General features: G+C 41.5%; 1 protein-coding gene across 1 annotated transcript in view; it reads left to right on the top strand.

Annotated features, from left to right (window-relative positions):
- LOC139757913 (uncharacterized) overlaps positions 1-22,150 on the top strand; it is a 166,180-nt gene that overhangs the window by 2,760 nt on the left and 141,270 nt on the right. The window contains exon 2 of the mRNA XM_071678859.1: positions 17,463-18,174. Within this exon, the coding sequence (XP_071534960.1) occupies positions 17,463-18,174 (712 nt within the window). The remainder of the gene's footprint in view (positions 1-17,462; positions 18,175-22,150) is intronic.

The following is a 22,150-nucleotide window of genomic DNA, read 5'->3' on the forward strand; positions in this document are numbered from 1 at the left end:
CATGGAAAGCTGTGTAGGTATGTATATTTGCGTGTGTGGACGTGTGTATGTACATGTGTATGGGGGGGGGGGGGTTGGGCCATTTCTTTCGTCTGTTTCCTTGCGCTACCTCGCAAACGCGGGAGACAGCGACAAAGTATAAAAAAAATATATATATATATATATATATATATATATATATATATATATATATATATTATTTATATATATATATATATATATATATATATATATATATATATATATATATATATATATATATATATATTTTTTTTTTTTTTTTTTTTTTTTTATACTTTGTCGCTGTCTCCCGCGTTTGCGAGGTAGCGCAAGGAAACAGACGAAAGAAATGGCCCAACCCCCCCCCCCCCATACACATGTACATACACACGTCCACACACGCAAATATACATACCTACACAGCTTTCCTTGGTTTACCCCGGACGCTTCACATGCCTTGATTCAATCCACTGACAGCACGTCAACCCCTGTATATCACATCGCTCCAATTCACTCTATTCCTTGCCCTCCTTTCACCCTCCTGCATGTTCAGGCCCCGATCACACAAAATCCTTTTCACTCCATCTTTCCACCTCCAATTTGGTCTCCCTCTTCTCCTCGTTCCCTCCACCTCCGACACATATATCCTCTTGGTCAATCTTTCCTCACTCATTCTCTCCATGTGCCCAAACCATTTCAAAACACCCTCTTCTGCTCTCTCAACCACGCTCTTTTTATTTCCACACATCTCTCTTACCCTTACGTTACTTACTCGATCAAACCACCTCACACCACACATTGTCCTCAAACATCTCATTTCCAGCACATCCATCCTCCTGCGCACAACTCTATCCATAGCCCACGCCTCGCAACCATACAACATTGTTGGAACTACTATTCCTTCAAACATACCCATTTTTGCTTTCCGGGATAATGTTCTCGACTTCCACACATTTTTCAAGGCTCCCAAAATTTTCGCCCCCTCCCCCACCCTATGATCCACTTCCGCTTCCATGGTTCCATCCGCTGACAGATCCACTCCCAGATATCTAAAACACTTCACTTCCTCCAGTTTTTCTCCATTCAAACTCACCTCCCAATTGACTTGACCCTCAACCCTACTGTACCTAATAACCTTGCTCTTATTCACATTTACTCTTAACTTTCTTCTTCCACACACTTTACAAAACTCCGTCACCAGCTTCTGCAGTTTCTCACATGAATCCGCCACCAGCGCTGTATCATCAGCGAACAACAACTGACTCACTTCCCAAGCTCTCTCATCCCCAACAGACTTCATACTTGCCCCTCTTTCCAAAACTCTTGCATTTACCTCCCTAACAACCCCATCCATAAACAAATTAAACAACCATGGAGACATCACACACCCCTGCCGCAAACCTACATTCACTGAGAACCAATCACTTTCCTCTCTTCCTACACGTACACATGCCTTACATCCTCGATAAAAACTTTTCACTGCTTCTAACAACTTGCCTCCCACACCATATATTCTTAATATATATATATATATATATATATATATATATATATATATATATATATATATATATATATATATATATATATATATATATATATATATATATATATATATATATATATATATATAATACAGAAATGATACAGTGTTGTACGTAAGATGATTGTATACCTAGAAAAACAAATGGATTTGTATGTAACATTTATGGCTCTGGAGAAGGCATATGATAGGGCTGGTAGAGATGCTTTGTGGAAGGTACTGAGAGTGTATGGTGTAGGAGGCGAATTACTAGAAGCAGTGAACAGTTTCTACCAAGGATGTAAGGCATGTGTACGTGTAGGAAGAGAGGAAAGTGATTGGTTCCCAGTGAATGTTGGTTTGCGGCAGGGGTGCGTGATGTCTCTATGGTTGTTTAATTTGCTTATGAATGGAGTGGTTGGGAAGGTGAATGCAAGAGTTTTGGAGAGAGGGGCAAGTATGCAATCTGTTGTGGATGAAAGGGCTTGGGAAGTGAGTCAGTTGTTGTTCGCTGATGATACAGCGCTGGTGGCTGATTCGGGTGAGAAACTGCAGAAGTTGGTGACTGAGCATGGTAAAGTGTGTGAAAGAAGAAAGCTGAGAGTAAATGTGAATTAGCGCAAGATTATTCGGTTCAGTAGGGTTGAGGGACAAGTTAACTGGGAGGGAAGTTTGAATGGAGAAAAACTTGAGAGAGTGAAGTGTTTTAGATATCTGGGAGTGGATTTGGCAGCGGATGGAACCATGGAAGCGGAAATGAGTCACAGGATGGGGCAAGGGGGTGAAGGTTGTGGGAGAGTTGAAGAATGTGTGGAAGGCGAGAACGGTATCGCGGAGAACAAAAATGAGTATGTTTGAATGAATAGTTGTACCAACAATGTTATATAGTTGCGAAGCGTGAGCTATAGATAGAGTTGTGCGGAGGAGGGTGAATGTGCTGGAAATGAAATGTTTGAGGATAATATTTGGTAAACAAGTGATTGTCCAAGACGATTGTTCAAGTAGTGTTGGACAACCACTTGTTTACCAAATGGCGTCCTAGCTTCATCTCTTCGATGTATATCACCTGACTGTCATATTTCTCTCTTGTGTCTCCTCTGATGATGTGATTATTACACGAAAGTGCACTTGGGAACTTTTCATGTTTCATTTTCCCCGTGGACTCATAAGAATATCTTGATCACGCGCAAAATTGTGATCCTTTCCAATGTATATATATATATATATATATATATATATATATATATATATATATATATATATATATATATATATATATATATATATATATATATATATATATATATATCTACATATATGCATATTCATACTTGCTTGCATTCACCCATTCCTGATGCCACCTCACCCCACAGGAAACATAACAAACGCATGAATGAAAAGATGATATGTACGTTGTCTTCTCCTCCGCCATATCTGATCGTCGCCTCCTGCGTCAGCGAGATAGAGCCCGAAAACAAACGACTAATGTCACATCCGTTCACACTCATTCTCTAGTTGTCATGTGAAATTTACTGAAAAGCACAGCAGCGTCTCCATATCCAGCCCCACACGGTTTTGCAACGTTTACCCCGGGAGTTTCACATACCCTGGTTCAGTCCATTGACGGCAAGTCAATACCAGAATACCATATCGTTCCAATTTGTTCTATTCCGTGCAGACTTTTCACCCTCCTACATGTTCAGACTCCGATTGCTCAAAATCCTTTTCATTCCATCCTTCCATCTCAACTTTGGTCTCCCGGGACTCCATGTTCCATCCACTTCTTACACGTTTATTCTTTATCAACCATTTCTCACTCATTCTCTCCGTATGCCTAAACACACTCTTTTTATTGCCACACATCTCTCTTATCCTTTCATTACTTACTCGATCAAACCACTCCACACCATACATTGTTCTCATACATTTCATATCCAACATATCCACTCTCTTCCGCACAACCCTTTCTAGAGCCCATGCCTCGCAACCATATAATATTTTCGGAACTATTATCCCTTCAAACAAAAAATTTTGCCTTCTAAGTTGACGTTCTGTCTTTTCACACATTCTTCATAGCTCTCAGAACCTTCGCCCCCGCCCCCACCCTATGACTCACTTCTGCTTCCATAGTTCCTCTCGCTACCAGGTCCACTCCCAGATATCTAAAACACTTCACTTCCTCTAGTCTTTCTCCATTAAAACCTACCCAACTAACCTAATAACCTTCCTTTTATTTTGATTTACTCTCAGGTTTCTTCTTTCACACACTCTTCGAAACTCAGTCATCAACTTTTGCAGTTTCTCACTCGAATGAACTACCAGTGCTGTATCATCAGCGGACAAAAACTAATTCACTTCCCAGGCCTTCTCAACACCAACAGATTGCATAGGCGCCCCTCTCTTCAAGAGTCTTGCATTTACCTCCCCCCCCCACCACCCAATCCATAAACAAATCAAACAGCCATGGTGACATCATACACCCTTGCTGAAGATCCATTCACGCTCCTGTATTCCTATTCGTACACACGCCTTACATAATTGATAAATACTTTTCAATGCTTCTGGTAGCTTACCTTCCACACCATATACTCGTAAGACCTTCCACAAAGCATCTCAATCACCTTATCACATGCCTTCTTCAGATCCATAAATGCCACGCAAAGTTCCATCTGTTTTTCTAAGTATTTCTCACAAACATTCTTCAAAGCAAACACCTGATCCACACATCCTCTACCACTTCTGAAACCACACTGCTCCTCCCCAGTCAGATGCTCTGTATATGCCTTCACCCTCTCAATCAATACCCTCCCATACAATACCCCAGGAATACTCAACAAACTTACGCCTTGTAGTTTGAACACTCACTTTTATTCCCTTTGCTGTTGTAAAATGGCACTATGCATGCCCTCTTCCAATCCTCAGGCACTTCATCATCATCGATACATAAAATGAATATCCTTACCAACCAGTTAACGCAGTCACCTCTTTTCTTTATAAATTCTACAGCAACATCATCCACTCCAGCCGCCTTGCCACATTTCATTTTACACAAGGCTTTCACTACCTGTTCTTTCAACAAACTTCTCTACGTGACTCTTACTTCGCATATCAACCTGACCAAAACACCATTCATCAAACACATTTAACTATCCTTCAAAATACTCATTCCATCTCCTCACTTCATCATTACCTGTTATTACCTCTCCACTTGCCCCTTTCACCGATGATCCCATTTGTTGTCTTGTCTTACGCCCGTTATTTACCTCCTTCCAGTATATCTTTCTTTTTCTCCCTAAAAATTAATATTCACTCATCCCAACTCCCATTTCGGAGGTAAGCTGCTCGAATCTGTGAAAAGTTTTTATCAAAGATTTAAGTGTGTGTACCAGAAAAAAGGGAGGAGAGGAAGGGTTTCCCCTTCAAGGCGGTCAGAGTCAGGTGTGCTGATATCACCTGGGTTTTAGTTTGTTTATGGATGGGGGGGGTTAGGGAGGTAATGCAAGAGTTTTTGGAGAGGGCAGTAGAGTTGTTGGGGATGAGAGGCCTGGAAGTGAGTCGTTGTTGTTTGCTGATTATACAGCCTGGGGGCTGATTCAGTGAAAAACTGCAGAGTTGGTGACTGAGTTTTTAAATTTTGAAGGAAAAAAAAAAGTAATGAAAAAAAGCAAGGTTATTGGTTTGGGGTTTTAGGGCAAAAAAATTGGGGGTGGTTTAATAAAAAAAATTGGGGAAAGTGAAGTGTTTAGATATTGGAGTGGATATATATATATAGATATATATATATTATTTATATATATATATATATATTATATATATATATATCTATATATATATATATATAGTATATATATATATATAGTATATATATATATATAGATATATATATATATATCTATATATATATTTTTTTTTTTTTTTTTTTTTGTTTTTTTTTTTTTTTATACTTTGTCGCTGTCTCCCGCGTTTCTTGCGAGGCGGTAGGGAGGTATCTATATGTTATAAATACGCAGGAAAAGGAAACGACGCGAAAGAAATGGCCCAACCCCCCCCCCCCCATACACATGTACATACACACGTCCACACACGCAAATATACATACCTACACAGCTTTCCTTGGTTTACCCCGGACGCTTCACATGCCTTGATTCAATCCACTGACAGCACGTCAACCCCTGTATATCACATCGCTCCAATTCACTCTATTCCTTGCCCTCCTTTCACCTCCTGCAAGGTCAGGCCCCGATCACACAAAATCCTTTTCACTCCATCTTTCCACCTCCAATTTGGTCTCCCTCTTCTCCTCGTTCCCTCCACCTCCGACACATATATCCTCTTGGTCAATCTTTCCTCACTCATTCTCTCCATGTGCCCAAACCATTTCAAAACACCCTCTTCTGCTCTCTCAACCACGCTCTTTTTATTTCCACACATCTCTCTTACCCTTACGTTACTTACTCGATCAAACCACCTCACACCACACATTTTCCTCAAACATCTCATTTCCAGCACATCCATCCTCCTGCGCACATCTCTATCCATAGCCCACGCCTCGCAACCATACAACATTGTTGGAACTACTATTCCTTCAAACATACCCATTTTTGCTTTCCGGATAATGTTCTCGACTTCCACACATTTTTCAAGGCTCCCAAAATTTTCGCCCCCTCCCCCACCCTATGATCCACTTCCGCTTCCATGGTTCCATCCGCTGGACAGATCCACTCCCAGATATCTAAAACACTTCACTTCCTCCAGTTTTTCTCCATTCAAACTCACCTCCCAATTGACTTGACCCTCAACCCTACTGTACCTAATAACCTTGCTCTTATTCACATTTACTCTTAACTTTCTTCTTCCACACACTTTACCAAACTCCGTCACCAGCTTCTGCAGTTTCTCACATGAATCCGCACCAGCGCTGTATCATCAGCGAACAACAACTGACTCACTTCCAAGCTCTCTCATCCCCAACAGACTTCATACTTGCCCCTCTTTCCAAAACTCTTGCATTTACCTCCCTAACAACCCCATCCATAAACAAATTAAACAACCATGGAGACATCACACACCCCTGCCGCAAACCTACATTCACTGAGAACCAATCACTTTCCTCTCTTCCTACACGTACACATGCCTTACATCCTCGATAAAAACTTTTCACTGCTTCTAACAACTTGCCTCCCACACCAATTATTTTCTGGAATAGATTTTAGATTTATATATATATATATATATATATATATATATATATATAGATATATATATCTATATATATATATATTTATATATATATATATATATTTATATATATATATAATACAGAAATGATACAGTGTTGTACGTAAGATGATTGTATACCTAGAAAAACAAATGGATTTGTATGTAACATTTATGGCTCTGGAGAAGGCATATGATAGGGCTGGTAGAGATGCTTTGTGGAAGGTACTGAGAGTGTATGGTGTAGGAGGCGAATTACTAGAAGCAGTGAACAGTTTCTACCAAGGATGTAAGGCATGTGTACGTGTAGGAAGAGAGGAAAGTGATTGGTTCCCAGTGAATGTTGGGTTTGCGGCAGGGGTGCGTGATGTCTCTATGGTTGTTTAATTTGCTTATGAATGGAGTGGTTGGGAAGGTGAATGCAACAGTTTTGGAGAGAGGGGCAAGTATGCAATCTGTTGTGGATGAAAGGGCTTGGGAAGTGAGTCAGTTGTTGTTCGCTGATGATACAGCGCTGGTGGCTGATTCGGGTGAGAAACTGCAGAAGTTGGTGACTGAGCATGGTAAAGTGTGTGAAAGAAGAAAGCTGAGAGTAAATGTGAATTAGCGCAAGATTATTCGGTTCAGTAGGGTTGAGGGACAAGTTAACTGGGAGGGAAGTTTGAATGGAGAAAAACTTGAGAGAGTGAAGTGTTTTAGATATCTGGGAGTGGATTTGGCAGCGGATGGAACCATGGAAGCGGAAATGAGTCACAGGATGGGGCAAGGGGGTGAAGTTGTGGGAGAGTTGAAGAATGTGTGGAAGGCGAGAACGGTATCGCGGAGAACAAAAATGAGTATGTTTGAATGAATAGTTGTACCAACAATGTTATATAGTTGCGAAGCGTGAGCTATAGATAGAGTTGTGCGGAGGAGGGTGAATGTGCTGGAATGAAATGTTGGAGGATAATATTTGGTAAACAAGTGATTGTCCAAGACGATTGTTCAAGTAGTGTTGGACAACCACTTGTTTACCAAATGGCGTCCTAGCTTCGTCTCTTCGATGTATATCACCTGACTGTCATATTTCTCTCTTGTGTCTCCTCTGATGATGTGATTATTACACGAAAGTGCACTTGGAACTTTTCATGTTTCATTTTCCCCGTGGACTCATAAGAATATCTTGATCACGCGCAAAATTGTGATCCTTTCCAATGTATATATATATATATATATAATATTATATATATTATTATATATATATATATTATATATATATATATATATTCTATATATATATATATATATATATATATCTACATATATGCATATTCATACTTGCTTGCATTCACCCATTCCTGATGCCACCTCACCCCACAGGAAACATAACAAACGCATGAATGAAAAGATGATATGTACGTTGTCTTCTCCTCCGCCATATCTGATCGTCGCCTCCTGCGTCAGCGAGATAGAGCCCGAAAACAAACGACTAATGTCACATCCGTTCACACTCATTCTCTAGTTGTCATGTGAAATTTACTGAAAAGCACAGCAGCGTCTCCATATCCAGCCCCACACGGTTTTGCAACGTTTACCCGGGAGTTTCACATACCCTGGTTCAGTCCATTGACGGCAAGTCAATACCAGAATACCATATCGTTCCAATTTATTCTATTCCGTGCAGACTTTTCACCCTCCTACATGTTCAGACTCCGATTGCTCAAAATCCTTTCATTCCATCCTTCCATCTCAACTTTGGTCTCCCGGGACTCCATGTTCCATCCACTTCTTACACGTTTATTCTTTATCAACCATTTCTCACTCATTCTCTCCGTATGCCTAAACACACTCTTTTTATTGCCACACATCTCTCTTATCCTTTCATTACTTACTCGATCAAACCACTCCACACCATACATTGTTCTCATACATTTCATATCCAACATATCCACTCTCTTCCGCACAACCCTTTCTAGAGCCCATGCCTCGCAACCATATAATATTTTCGGAACTATTATCCCTTCAAAACAAAAAATTTTGCCTTCTAAGTTGTCGTTCTGTCTTTTCACACATTCTTCATAGCTCTCAGAACCTTCGCCCCCGCCCCCACCCTATGACTCACTTCTGCTTCCATAGTTCCTCTCGCTACCGGTCCACTCCAGATATCTAAAACACTTCACTTCCTCTAGTCTTTCTCCATTAAAACCTACCCAACTAACCTAATAACCTTCCTTTTATTTTGATTTACTCTCAGGTTTCTTCTTTCACACACTCTTCGAAACTCAGTCATCAACTTTTGCAGTTTCTCACTCGAATGAACTACCAGTGCTGTATCATCAGCGAACAAAAACTAATTCACTTCCCAGGCCTTCTCAACACCAACAGATTGCATAGGCGCCCCTCTCTTCAAGAGTCCTTGCATTTACCTCCCCCCCCCACCACCCAATCCATAAACAAATCAAACAGCCATGGTGACATCATACACCCTTGCTGAAGATCCATTCACGCTCCTGTATTCCTATTCGTACACACGCCTTACATAATTGATAAATACTTTTCAATGCTTCTGGTAGCTTACCTTCCACACCATATACTCGTAAGACCTTCCACAAAGCATCTCAATCACCTTATCACATGCCTTCTCCAGATCCTAAATGCCACGCAAAGTTCCATCTGTTTTTCTAAGTATTTCTCACAAACATTCTTCAAAGCAAACACCTGATCCACACATCCTCTACCACTTCTGAAACCACACTGCTCCTCCCCAGTCAGATGCTCTGTATATGCCTTCACCCTCTCAATCAATACCCTCCCATACAATACCCCAGGAATACTCAACAAACTTACGCCTTGTAGTTTGAACACTCACTTTTATTCCCTTTGCTGTTGTAAAATGGCACTATGCATGCCCTCTTCCAATCCTCAGGCACTTCATCATCATCGATACATAAAATGAATATCCTTACCAACAGTTACGCAGTCACCTCTTTTCTTTATAAATTCTAAACAGCAACATCATCCACTCCAGCCGCCTTGCCACATTTCATTTTACACAAGGCTTTCACTACCTGTTCTTTCAACAAACTTCTCTACGTGACTCTTACTTCGCATATCAACCTGACCAAAACACCATTCATCAAACACATTTAACTATCCTTCAAAATACTCATTCCATCTCCTCACTTCATCATTACTGTTATTACCTCTCCACTTGCCCCTTTCACCGATGATCCCATTTGTTGTCTTGTCTTACGCCCGTTATTTACCTCCTTCCAGTATATCTTTCTTTTTCTCCCTAAAAATTAATATTCACTCATCCCAACTCCCATTTCGGAGGTAAGCTGCTCGAATCTGTGAAAAGTTTTTATCAAAGATTTAAGTCGTGTGTAACCAGCAAAAAGGGAGGAGAGTGAATGGTTCCTGTCAAGGTCGGTCAGAGTCAGGTGTGCGTGATATCACCATGGGTTTTAGATTTGTTTATGGATGGGACTGGTTAGGGAGGTAACTGCAAGAGTTTTGGAGAGGCGCGAGTATGCAGTCTGTTGGGGATGAGAGGGCCTAGGAAGTGAGTCAGTTGTTGTTTGCTGATTATACAGCACTGGTGGCTGATTCGAGTGAAAAACTGCAGCAGTTGGTGACTGAGTTTGCAAGAATTTATGACAGTGAGAAATTTAGTGAATGCAAACAAAAGCAAGGTTATTAGGTTTTAGTAGGGTTGAGGAACAAATTATCTGGGATGTAGGTTTCAGTCAAGAAAAATTGGAGAAGTGAAGTGCTTTAGATATATGGCAGTGGACATGGGCAGCGAAATGGAAGCATTTATTACTTACTCGATCAAACCACCTCATACCACATATTTTCTTTAAGCATTCTATTCCGACATATCCATCTTCCTCCTCCGCCCACGCCTCGGAACCATATAACACTGTTGTAACAACTATATCCTCAAACTTACCTATTTTTGCCCTCTGATAACGTTCTCTTTCCACACATTCTTCATCGCTCCCAAAACCTTCGCTCTCTCATCATCCTAGACTTCACTTCCGTCTTCCATGTTCATTCACTTCCATGTCCACCCCAGATATCTAAAACACTTCACTTGCTCTAAGTTTTCTCCGTTCAAACTCACTCCCCAACTAACCTGTCCCTCAACCCTGCTAAACGTAATGACTTTCCTTTTATTCACATTCACTCTCATTTTTTTCCTTTCACACACTCTTCCAAACTCAGTTATTAATTTCTTCCATTTCTCACTCGATTCTGCCACCAGAGTTGTATCCTCGGCGAACAACAATTGACTCACTTCTCAGGTCCTCTCATCCCCAACAGACTGCATACCCCCCCTCTCTCTAAGATTCTCACATTCACCTCCCTCACCATCCAACCCATGAAGAAATGATCAACATCAATAATGACGTCACCGAACCCTGACGCAGATCAGCCTTCACTTGGAACAATTCCCTCTCCTTTCTTGGTGCTCGTACATATGTCTTAAATCCTTGATTAAAGGCTTCTCATTGCTTCTAGTAGCTTTCCTCCCACACCGTATGTTCTTAAGACCTTCCGCAAGACATCTCTATTAAACCCTATCGTATGCTTCTTCCAAATCCATAAATGCCACCTACAAATCCCTCTGTTTTTCTAAGTATTTTTCACGCACATTCTCTAAAGCAAACACCTGATCCACAAATCATCTACCACTTCTGAAACCACACTGCCCGCCTCAATCTTGATTTCTACATTCCGATCATTCTTTGAATCAATACCCTCCAATACAACTCATAAGGTACCCTGCACCAACTTATGCCTCTGTAGTTTGAAGACTTACCTTTATCCTTCTTGCCTTTAAACAATGGCACTGTACATAAATTCCTCAAATCTTCGGGCACCTCATCATGATCCACACATACCAAACAATTAACATTACAGTCAATCTCTTTCTTAATAGGTTCAACCGTAGTACCATCCACTCTAGCCGACTTGCCGCATTTCACCTTACTCACAGCTTTCATCAAGTCTTCTCTCTTCACCAAACCATTGTCCACGACTCTTACTCTTTTTTTTTTTTTTTTTTTTTTTTATACTTTGTCGCTGTCTCCCGCGTTGCGAGGTAGCGCAAGGAAACAGACGAAAGAAATGGCCCAACCCCCCCCCCCCCATACACATGTACATACACACGTCCACACACGCAAATATACATACCTACACAGCTTTCCTTGGTTTACCCCGGACGCTTCACATGCCTTGATTCAATCCACTGACAGCACGTCAACCCCTGTATATCACATCGCTCCAATTCACTCTATTCCTTGCCCTCCTTTCACCCTCCTGCATGTTCAGGCCCCGATCACACAAAATCCTTTTCACTCCATCTTTCCACCTCAACTTTGGTCTCCCGGGACTCCATGTTCCATCCACTTCTTACACGTTTATTCTTTATCAACCATTTCTCACTCATTCTCTCCGTATGCCTAAACACACTCTTTTTATTGCCACACATCTCTCTTATCCTTTCATTACTTACTCGATCAAACCACTCCACACCATACATTGTTCTCATACATTTCATATCCAACATATCCACTCTCTTCCGCACAACCCTTTCTAGAGCCCATGCCTCGCAACCATATAATATTTTCGGAACTATTATCCCTTCAAACAAAAAATTTTGCCTTCTAAGTTGACGTTCTGTCTTTTCACACATTCTTCATAGCTCTCAGAACCTTCGCCCCCGCCCCCACCCTATGACTCACTTCTGCTTCCATAGTTCCTCTCGCTACCAAGTCCACTCCCAGATATCTAAAACACTTCACTTCCTCTAGTCTTTCTCCATTAAAACCTACCCAACTAACCTAATAACCTTCCTTTTATTTTGATTTACTCTCAGGTTTCTTCTTTCACACACTCTTCGAAACTCAGTCATCAACTTTTGCAGTTTCTCACTCGAATGAACTACCAGTGCTGTATCATCAGCGAACAAAAACTAATTCACTTCCCAGGCCTTCTCAACACCAACAGATTGCATAGGCGCCCCTCTCTTCAAGAGTCTTGCATTTACCTCCCCCCCCACCACCCAATCCATAAACAAATCAAACAGCCATGGTGACATCATACACCCTTGCTGAAGATCCATGCACGCTCCTGTATTCCTATTCGTACACACGCCTTACATAATTGATAAAAACTTTTCAATGCTTCTGGTAGCTTACCTTCCACACCATATACTCGTAAGACCTTCCACAAAGCATCTCAATCACCTTATCACATGCCTTCTCCAGATCCATAAATGCCACACAAAATTCCATCTGTTTTTCTAAGTATTTCTCACAAACATTCTTCAAAGCAAACACCTGATCCACACATCCTCTACCACTTCTGAAACCACACTGCTCCTCCCCAGTCAGATGCTCTGTATATGCCTTCACCCTCTCAATCAATACCCTCCCATACAATACCCCAGGAATACTCAACAAACTTACGCCTTGTAGTTTGAACACTCACTTTTATTCCCTTTGCTGTTGTAAAATGGCACTATGCATGCCCTCTTCCAATCCTCAGGCACTTCATCATCATCGATACATAAAATGAATATCCTTACCAACCAGTTAACGCAGTCACCTCTTTTCTTTATAAATTCTACAGCAACATCATCCACTCCAGCCGCCTTGCCACATTTCATTTTACACAAGGCTTTCACTACCTGTTCTTTCAACAAACTTCTCTACGTGACTCTTACTTCGCATATCAACCTGACCAAAACACCATTCATCAAACACATTTAACTATCCTTCAAAATACTCATTCCATCTCCTCACTTCATCATTACCTGTTATTACCTCTCCACTTGCCCCTTTCACCGATGATCCCATTTGTTGTCTTGTCTTACGCCCGTTATTTACCTCCTTCCAGTATATCTTTCTTTTTCTCCCTAAAAATTAATATTCACTCATCCCAACTCCCATTTCGGAGGTAAGCTGCTAGAATCTGTGAAAAGTTTTTATCAAAGATTTAAGTCGTGTGTACCAGCAAAAAGGGAGGAGAGTGAATGGTTCCCTGTCAAGGTCGGTCAGAGTCAGGTGTGCGTGATATCACCATGGGTTTTAGATTTGTTTATGGATGGGATGGTTAGGGAGGTAACTGCAAGAGTTTTGGAGAGGCGCGAGTATGCAGTCTGTTGGGGATGAGAGGGCCTAGGAAGTGAGTCAGTTGTTGTTTGCTGATTATACAGCACTGGTGGCTGATTCGAGTGAGAAACTGCAGCAGTTGGTGACTGAGTTTGCAAGAATTTATGACAGGAGAACATTTAGTGAATGCAAACAAAAGCAAGGTTATTAGGTTTAGTAGGGTTGAGGAACAAATTATCTGGGATGTAGGTTTCAGTCAAGAAAAATTGGAGAAAGTGAAGTGCTTTAGATATATGGCAGTGGACATGGCAGCGAATGGAAGCATTTACTTACTTACTCGATCAAACCACCTCATACCACATATTTTCTTTAAGCATTCTATTCCGACATATCCATCTTCCTCCTCCGCCCACGCCTCGGAACCATATAACACTGTTGTAACAACTATATCCTCAAACATACCTATTTTTGCCCTCTGATAACGTTCTCTTTCCACACATTCTTCATCGCTCCCAAAACCCTCGCTCTCTCACTCATCCTATGACTCACTTCCGCTTCCATGCTTCCATTCACTGCCATGTCCACCCCAGATATCTAAAACACTTCACTTGCTCTAAGTTTTCTCCGTTCAAACTCACTCCCCAACTAACCTGTCCCTCAACCCTGCTAAACGTAATGACTTTCCTTTTATTCACATTCACTCTCATTTTTTTCCTTTCACACACTCTTCCAAACTCAGTTATTAATTTCTTCCATTTCTCACTCGATTCTGCCACCAGAGTTGTATCCTCGGCGAACAACAATTGACTCACTTCTCAGGTCCTCTCATCCCCAACAGACTGCATACCCGCCCCTCTCTCTAAGATTCTCACATTCACCTCCCTCACCATCCAACCCATGAAGAAATTGATCAACATCAATAATGACGTCACCGAACCCTGACGCAGATCAGCCTTCACTTGGAACAATTCCCTCTCCTTTCTTGGTGCTCGTACATATGTCTTAAATCCTTGATTAAAGGCTTCTCATTGCTTCTAGTAGCTTTCCTCCCACACCGTATGTTCTTAAGACCTTCCGCAAGACATCTCTATTAAACCCTATCGTATGCTTCTTCCAAATCCATAAATGCCACCTACAAATCCCTCTGTTTCTCTAAGTATTTTTCACGCACATTCTCTAAAGCAAACACCTGATCCACAAATCATCTACCACTTCTGAAACCACACTGCCCGTCCTCAATCTGATGTTCTACATATCCGATCATTCTTTGAATCAATACCCTCCAATACAACTCATAAGGTACACTTCACAAACTTATGCCTCTGTAGTTTGAAGACTTACCTTTATCCTTCTTGCCTTTAAACAATGGCACTGTACATAAATTCCGCAAATCTTCGGGCACCTCATCATGATCCACACATACCAAACAATTAACATTACAGTCAATCTCTTTCTTAATAGGTTCAACCGTAGTACCATCCACTCTAGCCGACTTGCCGCATTTCACCTTACTCACAGCTTTCATCAAGTCTTCTCTCTTCACCAAACCATTGTCCACGACTCTTACTCTGCACCCCACCGCGACAAAGTGCCTACTATCTGCCACTCTGTCCTGAAATATATTCAGCAGTACTTCCGAATGCTCACTCCATCTTCTCCACACTTCACCACTACCTGGGGTCACGAAACCTTGTTATTAGTGAGAGGCAAGTTTGGCACTATGGCCTACGTGACCCACCCTCGTTGCTCCGTGTCTCAATACTTTGTCACCGCTACTTTCGCGACACTTGTGACCCAACACATGGAACCTTTCCAGTTCTTTGTCACCTCTACTAAGCGTACGAGGGTCGCTTCAAATGCCTCTCATATTTGTTTGCTCATTTCTTTTACGCTGTACCACATCACATGCTACAGATGGCTTTGTTCCTATGGTAGTTAAGAAACTGGTTAACTTTACCGTAGATGAAGTCTAATGATTACTGGTCCAGCCGCAGAATGGTCAGACGTGACAAGTGGTGTGCCATAAGGGTTATTCTTTCGCCCGATTCTCTTTCTCATGTATATGGAAATACTCGGGCGATACGAAGTTGGTAAATAGATATACGTCAGACAGATAACAGTTGCAGCTTTTAAACTGACGTAAACAAACTGATGGACTGGACTCATAAGTGGCGAAGGAATATCAATATAGTTAGGTGCAAAGTCTTACATGTAGGTTGTAAAGGTGAAAAATGCAAGTCACAGATAAAAGGAGACAAAGACTTGGATGTAATAGTCTCTGTTGACCTAGAGCAAAGTAAGCAATGCACAGAAACAAGTGAAAAGGGCAAGCTAAATTCTTAGGTTCGTTGGTAAGGATTTGACATTTAAATCCTCACTGTTTACAAGTAACTGGTGCGTCCTCATCCTGACTATTGTGCCAGGTATTGGTCATCCAACTTGGAAAGAGACAGAGACAGAATGGTTGAGTACAAAGGCGAGCTCTCAAGATGGTTTTCTGAAAGGAAAACTTCTCTTCTAAGTACCGATCAAACGACTTACATTTATCCATCTCAGAAAAGAGGTTATGAAGTGATCAAACACAAGTAATCAAAACTGACATCTGAATTCATATATGACGTTGGATTTTTGTACTGTATCTTGTCTCTTATGTAGTTGGTTGTTCATGATGAAAGTTACTCGTTCTTTGGTTTCTGTAGCAGATGACAAGCTCGAATCTGTTGTCTTGTGTTGTGTTGGTAATGTTTCTTGGTACAGCTTAAGGTTCTTGACACCATGCTGAAGTAATACACCTTCTGTGTTGTGGTGTTACTTGGAGTTTCATACCACTTTACTGTTCTTTTACGTGAAGTGGTTAACTTGTTTGATCGCCTGAGTTTCTGTGGACGATTTGCCACCTGGATGTAGTCTTGTATATAGTTCGTGCAAACGTTGCATAGATGACTCCAGTTTTGTAGCGTTGGGGACAATCTCTAGTTGCATGTAGACATCGGCCGAGGTCTGTTGGTTTCCTGTGTCTGGTGATAACGTAGCCGTCTGTGTCACCATACACCATGACGTCTTGGAGTGGCACCTTGTTCTTGCTGCCACTCAGTTTATGAGTGGAGTCCAGCGGTGAGGGATCTTACATATCTGTCATAAATCTATGGTCAAAAAGAAATTTGAAAAGGATGCTCCGCTTTAGTGAGGCACTGTTGCTCTAGAGGTTACACACAAACTTGGGTTATTCATTTGTGCAGCAATGGTTGTCTCATGTATGTCTCCTCTGTTGTTTCGAAGTATTCCGGCAAATTTGGTGGAAATGAATAACTTTTTTTTTCAGATTATTACTAGTGAATGTAGAGAAACTCCTCATACATTCTCACCATCATCTGTGAAAAAATGTATGATTGATCGTTAGATAAAACACTCTTACAAGATTAAGGATACACGTAGTTGGAAGACATAAGTATTTAGGGGAAGAAATGCGAACTGGCCAGACCTACACTGAGGAAAATAAACTCAAAGCAAAATGAAGATAGACTAAAGTGATACCTACAAGAGGAGAACAATGAATGAAATACAAAAGATAGATCATTAAAGTGAAAGAGAAAAGTGCGAATCATGAGTGTTATGACTAGTGGTCGCCGAACCCGCTACTCTCTGGTAGCGGGTTGTCATTTGTTCCTTACAGTCGTGCCACAAAGACGTTACTGTTAGTTTCCTCGAATAAGATTTACTTCCTCAACATTCATGATCCTTGGCTCAACATCCATGGCCTTAATCTCAACATTTCCATCCCTGAGATCTTTATCTACCTTCCTGGACCCAGACACGAAGACCCAGGACCCCTCCTTCGCCACTATGGGTCCGCCAGCTACGCCAATGGACTTGATATACACAACTTTGCACCTGGGCTTAGCATCCACGTCCATAGGATCGACAGCCATCCCTCTGAACTCTACTGTCCTGTTCCCTACGAGGACCATCGTCTCCCACACAATGGCATTGCTGTCGACGGTCATACCCCCGACTGTGGCCTCATCAGACTCGCCCACCTCACCCACACAATCCATCCAGTTAACATGCGCGACAGTAGAGTGTCCGCGATCTTCCTTACCTCTGCAGTAGATAGGCAGGAGCTGCAGGTGACGCCCACACCCATGCCTACGGTGCCTGAGGAGGGTGACCTAGATGTCAACACCTCCCACACTCCTGCCCACGCCTTCTCTATGGACATCTCGACGGCCACCACATCTCTGGCTTCGACTTCGATGGTGCAGACGGCTTTGCCCACGTCGGTCCCTCTGCCTCTTGTCAGCTCCTTAGTGGCCGTCTATCTGATCATTGTCGGTGAGTAGAATCCTCTTTCTTTTCTCTAATCTTCTATACGAAGGATGACCGTTGATTCTTCTTTCAGATGTTCTATTTATTAATGTTTCTTTGCGTCAACTTTCCCTCAGTCATGGGAAAACGTCAAGATGTCTCATGTTGCATATTCATAGTTTTTCTCTTTGGCTGCCGACTTTATCCAGTCTTCTGGCAGCTGGCATTCAAGATATAGACACAGCATTAATCAACGGATGGACGTACCATCGTACAGCTGTGTTACGAGACAATTTACGACAGTACTGAGGCATGTAAGGACCTCATTGTTCACACGATAACAACGACCATCATACGTTGTAATCACATGAATCTAGTGAGATATATTTACTTTGGCTAATGTTTTCCCGTACTGGCATCAGTCTGTATGTCCTCCTGTGTATGCGTTACTGTATTTGTTTATCTGAGTGTGTGTCTGACTGTCAGTCTGTAAGACCAGAGCTACACACAAATATCAAGGCACTTGTGGTGAAGCTCGTCCCATAGTCGAACGAATATTATAACCTCTGAGTGATAAATGACGCGTTAGTTGCCAAGTACGAGGATTTAAGCGTTCGACATATGCAAATGACTACTAATATATTCATTCATGCTTAACGAAGGGCCTGTTAGAAACCTGCATTCATTTCATATTCCTTTCATAACTTTAGGATTACAAAGGCTGGAAGCAAAGAAGGGAGAAAGATGAGGTAATAAATCTAGAACAAAACACGCTGGAGGTATCTGTCATTCCCTGGATCAGTCGCAAGAAGGAGTAGCGGTCTATTTATGCGTTCTTTCTCGAAACTTTTCACCTTATAAATAAATTAAATCTGAATGAAACATATTCTCATTTAATATTCTTCTCAAAACTATATTATCAGATAACTTGGAAAGAAAAGGGAGAAATGGTCATTGCATTATAACATACTGAAGGCTGATGGTATATCTGTTCCCTGGTTATAGAATTTCATTTATTTTAAGTAAACTGAGACGGAATGGGTGGCTGAAGCCGTAATCAAGGCTATCTCATTGACGCCACACACACACACACACACACACACACACACACACACACACACATATATTTTTATTATCATACTTAACCGCCGTCTCCCGTGTTAGCGAGGTAGCGCAAGGAAACAGATGAATGGCCCAACCCACCCACATACACATGTGTATACATAAGCGCCCACACACGCACATATACATACATATACATTTGAACGTATGCATACATATACATACACAGACATATATACACACGCACATATCCATACTTACTGCCTTCATCCATTCTCGTCGCCACCCCGCCACACACTAAGTAGCATGCCCCACCCTTCTGGCGAGGTAGCCCCAGGAACATAGAAAAAAGGTCACATTCTTTCACACTCAGTCTCTAGCTGTCATGTGTAAAGCACCGAAACCGCAGCTCCCTTTCCACATCCAGGCCCCACAGACCTTTTCATGGTTTACCCCACACGCTTCACATGCCCTGGTTCAATCCATTGACAGAACGTTGACCCCGGTATATCACACCGTAGCAATTCACTCTATTCCTTGCACGCCTTTCACCCTCCTGTATGTTCAGGCCCCGATCGCTCAAAATCGTTTTCACTCCATCCTTCCACCTCCAATTTGGTCTCCCACTTCTCCTCGTTCCCTCCACCTCTGACACATACATCCTCTTTGTCAATCTTTCCTCACTCATTCTCTCCATGTGTCCAAACCGTCTGAACACATCCTCTTCTGCTCTCTCAACCACACTCTATTTATTACCACACATCTTTCTTACCCGTTCATTACCTACTCGCTCAAACCACCTCACATTGTTGGAATCACTATTCCTTCAAACATACCCATTTTTGCTTTCCGAGATAACGTTCTCGACTTCCACACATTCTTCAACGCTCAAAGAACCTTCGCCCCCTCCCACATCCTGTGACTCACTTCCACTCCCATGGTTCCATCCGCTGCTAAGTCCACTCCCAGATATCTAAAATACTTCTCTTCGTCCTGTTTTTCTCCATTCAAACTTACCTCCCAATTGGCTTGTCCCTCAACCCTACTGAACCTAATAACCGTGCTCTTATTCACATCTACTGTCAACTTTCTTCTTTCATACACTTTATCAAACTCAGTCATCAGCTTATGAAGTTTCTCATCCGAATCAGCCACCAGCGCTGTATCATTAGCGAACAACAACTGACTCACTTCCCAAGCTCTCTCATCCACAACAGACTGCATACTTGCCCCTCTCTCCAAAACTCTTGCATTCACCTCCCTAACAACCCCATCCATAAACAAATCAAACAACCATGGAGACATCACACACCCCTGCCGCAAACCTACATTCACTGAGAACCAATCACTTTTCTCGCTTCCTAAACGTACACATCCCTTACCTTACATCCTTGATAAAGACTTTTCACAGCTTCTAGCAGCTTTCCTCCCACACTATACACTCTTAATACCTTCCACAGAGCATCTCTATCAACTCTATCATATGCCTTCTCCAGATCCATAAATGCTACATACAAATCCACTTGCTTTTCTAAGTATTTCTCACATACATTCTTCAAAGCAAACACCTGATTCACACATCCTCTACCACTTCTGAAACCACACTACTCTTCCCCAATCTGATGCTCTGTACATGCCTTCACCCTCTCAATCAATACCCTCCCATATATATATATATATATATATATATATATATATATATATATATATATATATATATATATATATATATATATATATATATATTTATATATATATATATTTATATTTATATATTTATATATTTTGCTTTGTCGCTGTCTCCCGCGTTTGCGAGGTAGCGCAAGGAAACAGACGAAAGAAATGGCCAAACCCACCCCCATACACATGTATATACACACACGTCCACACACGCAAATATACATACCTATACATCTCAATGTACACATATATATATACACACACAGACACATACATATATACCCAATGAACGAGGAGAAGTGGGGGACCAAATTGGAGGTGGAAAGATGGAGTGAAAAAGATTTTGAGTGATCGGGGCCTGAATATCCAGGAGGGTGAAAGGCGGGCAAGGAATAGAGTGAATTGGATCGATGTGGTATACCGGGGTTGACGTGCTGTTAGTGGATTAAATCAGGGCATGTGAAGCGTCTGGGGTAAACCATGGAAAGTTGTGTGGGGCCTGGATGTGGAAAGGGAGCTGTGGTTTCGGGCATTATTGCATGACAGCTGGAGACTGAGTGTGAACGAATGGGGCCTTTGTTATCTTTTCCTAGCGCTACCTCGCACACATGAGGGGGGAGGGGGATGGTATTCCATGTGTGGCGAGGTGGCGATGGGAATGAATAAAGGCAGGCAGTGTGTATTATGTGCATGGGTATATATGTATGTGTCTGTGTGTGTATATATATATGTGTACATTGAGATGTATGGGTGTGTATGTTTGCGTGTGTGGACGTATGCGTATATACATGTGTATGGGGGTGAGTTGGGCCATTTCTTTCTTCTGTTTCCTTGCGCTACCTCGCAAATGTGGGAGACAGCGACAAAGCCAAATAAATAAATAAATATAATATATATATATATATATATATATATATATATATATATATATATATATATATATATATATATATATATATATATATATATATATATATATATATCTTATCCCTGGGGATAGGGGAGAAAGAATACTTCCCACGTATTCCCTGCGTGTCGTAGAAGGCGACTAATAGGGAAGGGAGCGGGGGGCTGGAAATCCTCCCCTCTCATTATTTTTTTTTTAATTTTCCAAAAGAAGGAACAGAGAAGGGGGCCAGGTGAGGATATTCCCTCAAAGGCCCAGTCCTCTGCTCTTAACGATACCTCGCTAACGCGGGAAATGGCCAATAGTTTGAAAGAAAAAAAAATATATATATATATATATATATATATATATATA

Source organism: Panulirus ornatus, chromosome 28 (genome assembly GCF_036320965.1).
Source record: "Panulirus ornatus isolate Po-2019 chromosome 28, ASM3632096v1, whole genome shotgun sequence".
In the NCBI taxonomy this organism is placed as follows: domain Eukaryota; kingdom Metazoa; phylum Arthropoda; class Malacostraca; order Decapoda; family Palinuridae; genus Panulirus; species Panulirus ornatus.